The following is a 5,038-nucleotide window of genomic DNA, read 5'->3' as shown; positions in this document are numbered from 1 at the left end:
TAGATAAAGCCATATGTATATAAAGATAGAAAGATATGCATGGTTTAATACAAACCCCTGAAATGATGGGTTAGTAGATGTATGACATTGAATATGTGCTTATTCAGAAAAGCAAATTTGGAAGACCCAAAGAGATCCAGAGAAAAAATATTGACTTCAATAAGTTTTGTCATTTTATTCCTGCTTTCTTTCTTTTTTAGGAGCAGGTACATATTATCAGGAAATGCCCATTAAGAATGGCAGTGTGATCACAGAATTCATTCTCCAGGGACTCACAGATCGCCCAGAACTCCAGCCTCTCCTCTTTGTGCTATTCCTGGTGGTTTATCTTGTCACCCTCATAGGCAACCTGGGCATGATCATATTAATCAGACTGAACACTCGCCTTCACACCCCCATGTACTTCTTCCTCACTAACTTGGCCTTTGTGGATTTGTGCTACACCACAAATGCGACCCCACAGTTGCTCACTAATTTCTTATCAGAGAAGAAGACCATTTCCTTTGCTGGCTGCTTCACACAGTGTTACATTTTCATTGCTCTTCTCCTCACTGAATTTTACATGCTGGCAGCAATGGCCTATGACCGCTACATGGCCATCTGCAACCCTCTGCACTATACTGTGAAAATGTCCAGGAAAGTCTGCATCTCTTTGGCCACTTTCCCTTATGTCTATGGCTTCTCAGATGGTCTGTTACAGGCCATTCTAACCTTTCGCTTGACCTTCTGTAGGTCCAATATCATTAACCATTTCTACTGTGCTGACCCACCACTCATAAAGCTCTCTTGCTCTGATACTTACATCAAAGAACATGCCATGCTGATCTCAGCTGGCTTCAACCTCTCCAGCTCCCTCACCATCATCCTGGTGTCCTATGCCTTCATTATCGCTGCCATCCTCCGGATCAAGTCAGCAGAGGGCAGACACAAAGCATTCTCCACCTGTGGCTCCCATATGATGGCTGTCACCCTCTTTTATGGGAGTCTCTTCTGCATGTATGTAAGACCACCAACAGATGAGACTGTTGAGGAATCGAAAGTAATAGCTGTCTTCTACACCTTTGTAAGTCCGGTCCTTAATCCGTTGATCTACAGTCTTCGGAACAAAGATGTAAAGCAGGCCTTGAAGAATGTCCTCAGAAGAAATATGGTCACTAAGATGGCAATGCCTCCACTGGCCAATAAACCATGACTCTAAAAGGTTGGCTAAAATGCCTTCACATTTTGAAACTAACTTTAGTGTTCTCAATGGATAGGTTTCATTACCTCCGGTGAGACACTCATAAGCGGGAGGAAATGAGGTGCATTTATTACTCTCTGCTCTTATTCCTTAAGGTGTGGTCCAAAGAACACCATCATCATAGTTACCTCAGAACTTGTTAGATATATAAAACCCTATACTGAACCTCAGATCTGCATCCAAACTGTCTTTTAGCCAATTCTCCAGGTGAATTGTAAGCACATTAAAGCTTGAGAAACAACATTGGATATCACTTATCCCAAATGCTATGTCCTGAGAACCTGATGTACACTGGTTACCAATACAACAGGCTAAATGTGCTCTCATCATAGAGATTGAATTGAGTCTTTTCTCAGTTTCATCAGTGCATGTCTTGGAAAGATCTTTAGGAAGCATATGATCATGTGTTACTCCCTTGATTTCCTGAGTAAGAACAGAAACTGAGGCATGCGCATGATTTCTTATTTCATATCACTTTGTGTACTAGAGGAGATGGCAGTGGGAAGAATGGGTGAATGGCCATCCTCTTCTTAGATTGGAATCTGTAGCTCCGGATCCACGAGCTGCAGGGAAAATATATTCCCTGTGGCATTATTTTACTTCTGTGTGCCTGAAACTAGGCATTTCCCTCTACATCTGTTGCAATCCCCTACTCAGATCATGTTTTTTATCATTCACTTTGCAAGACTTCCTTATTCCCCTAGTGAATTTATCTTTATGTATGGTTTCTTTAGACAAGTGTATTTAGTCACCAAATGTCTGATGATTTTATAGATATTTATTATTTTTTACTTGTAATGTAGTGTCACTGTTGTCAGAGATAGGAGCCCTGATGGCCTAATGCTTATATGTTGGGCTACTAACCACAAGATCAGCAGTTCGAACGCAACAGCTTCTCCTTGGGATATAGATGAGACTGTCTAATCCTGCAATGACTAATAGTCTCCGAAACCCACAGGGTCAGTTGTACCTTGTCCTATGTGTTGCTATGAGTCTTATTCAACTCAATGGCGGTGAGTTGTGTTTTGTTTTGGGTTATCAGATAACATACTCCTTATGATTTTTATCTTTAACAATTATTAAGACTAGTTGTAAGACTCAGTATATGGCTTCATTGGTTTGCATTTTATGTATTCTTGAAAGAAATGTTCGTTCTACTATTGGAGGTCTGTAAATGTCAATTAAGTAAAGTTCAATAATACTGTGCAGATCTTTTATATTCTTATTGATTTCTACTCGACTTGTTCTAACATTTGTCAAGGGGGTTAAAACCTAACACTGTCGTTATTTTCTCTTCATTTCTGAATCTATATATGTGTTTTCTTCTTCTAGAATTTTCAGCAGTTCCTTTCTTATAGTCTCCACTTGTATCCTGAGATTATTCATCTCTTCAACCATCAGGATTATGTTTCCTTAATGTCCTTGAACAAATTTATAATAAGTGCTTTGAAGCCTGTATTCTGTTAATCTCTATATATGGATCATCCTTCCTGTGTTTCTATTGTCCATATTCTTTTTGCTTATGGCCCATAGTCTGTTTAATTTAATTGTTGCTATTATTTCCTGATAATTATAGATAATAAGAAGTAGCATATCTGGAATTATGTTGCCTTATTGTAACATGTGTAGCAGATTTGGAGGGTAGATATTTTGTTCATGTATCTCTTTTTGATCCTGTGGAGGCGAGGTTTTAAATGTTGCTAGGGTGTACCATGAGCCCCCCCTTATTCTGGGAGTGTGAATTTAATGGTGTCTTCAACAGATGTTCAGGATATTAATAATGTCTCCCCACTTGTTCTGCATTTATGGTATCTCACAGCATTGAGTAAACCTTGCGTCCCATCTCTTATCTCAATGCCCTAACAGCTGCTCCTCACTAAATGTGCTACAGTTTGTTGCCTTATCTAAGGCAGCTTAGTCCTGTTATGTGTAAATTGATTTCTGAAAACGGTTGCCCATGTATTTAGTCCAGTGTTACAGGTGTGTTCAGTGGGGAGGTTTGTTAACTATCAGTGCTAATCTGCTGTGATTGAAAACCAAAGTCCCTTTCTATGTTTTTGATGTGCATGTCCACGCAGAGAGGGCAAACCTTGGTGGTGTCATGATCTGACTTCATGCAGGTAGGGATGTGGGGAGGACTATACTTCTTAGAATCCCATCCATATTATCATGTGTTGTTGTTGGATATATATTTAAATGAAACTTTGGGATTGTGTGCCTCTCAATATTTATAAGTAATGGAATAAAACACAGCTTGTCAATTTGGGGACTATGCTAAGAAGTCTCTGGCCTGAAGCAAGAAAAAAGGAAAGAAAGAACTAATGACAAACAACTGCCTCTTGGGGAGACACTATACTGCAATGACAATATGGTACAGATGACTTTGAATCTGTTTCTCGAATTTGAAATGTATGCTTTAGGTAAATGACTTAACTTCTTTAATTCTTACTCTTGCTTTATTGTGAAGAATAATAACACATTGTAGGATCCTTGAAATTTTACTTTGTCAAATTGCCATGTAAACAAAATAAAATACTATCCATTTTGACTCCAAATACATGCATTTTAACAAATGTGTACAAGCATATGTTGTTGTGAGTTGTTGTCCATCCAGGACTGACTCACTGGGACCCTTTGTAAAACAGACCCAAACCCTGCCTGGTCCCGAGTCACACTCGCAGGTGTTCCTCCGATTGAGCTCATTGTTGCACTCATCCACGTCAGTCCATCTTGTTGAGGGCACTCCTCTTTGTCGCTGCCCCTCTGCCCTACCAAGCATAAGCTCCTTTTCCACTACAAGCAGGTAACCACCACCACAAAGGAGACACAGAGCATTCTCATGATTCTCATATGACCTCTTTGAGCTTTGGAAGGCAATTTCCTCCTTGAATACTCAGCACATTGGAATCACATATGTCCTTTCCGAACCACTGAGTGATTGTGAGTATTCTAGGTAGTCAGCATATTTTTGTTACCCTGGTCATTGTCATGTGTGGGGAAATAAATAGCAGGCTGCAAACTTAAAAGGGGTTTTTAAAAGTTCATGAAAATATGGACCCAAAAGACACATTTTTTTAAATGATGTTTTTGAAGCTCCCTCAACGTTTATTTGCTCACCACCAAGTTTGTCATAAAATCTCACTTGCCAGTAATTAAACCTGTTACATAACATGATTCTGCCACAAATAATTATGTTATCTTGCCCCAATACTTTAAGTTACCAGGTATAAACTCAACATTTTACTTTAGGGATGGAAGTCTTTTCAGCATTCATTCAATACACACTAAGTTTAAAATAATTGCTACAAAATCATAGAAACCCTTATTAAAACAAAAATATCAAAATATGAGCTATATACATATACATATATATATACACATATATATACATATACATATATACATATATGTATATATACATATATACATATACATATATGTGTATATATGTGTACATATATGTATATATACATATATACACTGCTGAAGGTGATGTGTTGTTTCAATTAATGTTCTCGAGGGTTCTAATAGCCTTTGCAATAACTACATAGAACTCGCACACAAAATTCATGAGTAAGGGTTTATTAAAGAAGTCAACAAGTCGTGATGCCAGTGAGAAATGCGCACGATTGAATTGTTTATCGGGACATGTTACGGAGTTGTTCCAGTTGGCTAATAAATGCACGAAGGGACACACCACTCTGCTGTGGGTCTTAACCCAAAGGCATTCAGCTCAGGCTCTGCGCGGAGGCAAACCCAGCTCCCTCAATTATGGGCCGTGGTAGATACATAATCGTT

General features: G+C 38.8%; 1 protein-coding gene across 1 annotated transcript; it reads left to right on the top strand.

Moving 5' to 3' along the window:
- Positions 1-223: 223 nt before the first annotated feature.
- Positions 224-1,192, top strand: LOC101663572 (olfactory receptor 5M11). Its single transcript, XM_004714943.1, has one exon. The coding sequence runs from the start codon at positions 224-226 to the stop codon at positions 1,190-1,192; it is 969 nt and encodes a 322-aa protein (XP_004715000.1).
- The last annotated feature ends 3,846 nt before the right edge of the window (positions 1,193-5,038 follow it).

Source organism: Echinops telfairi, unplaced genomic scaffold (genome assembly GCF_000313985.2).
Source record: "Echinops telfairi isolate 266 unplaced genomic scaffold, ASM31398v2 ScPeMD7_7416;HRSCAF=8454, whole genome shotgun sequence".
NCBI lineage: Eukaryota > Metazoa > Chordata > Mammalia > Afrosoricida > Tenrecidae > Echinops > Echinops telfairi.
Note: the sequence above shows the minus strand (reverse complement) of the source record. Positions and strands in the feature narration are given on the sequence as shown.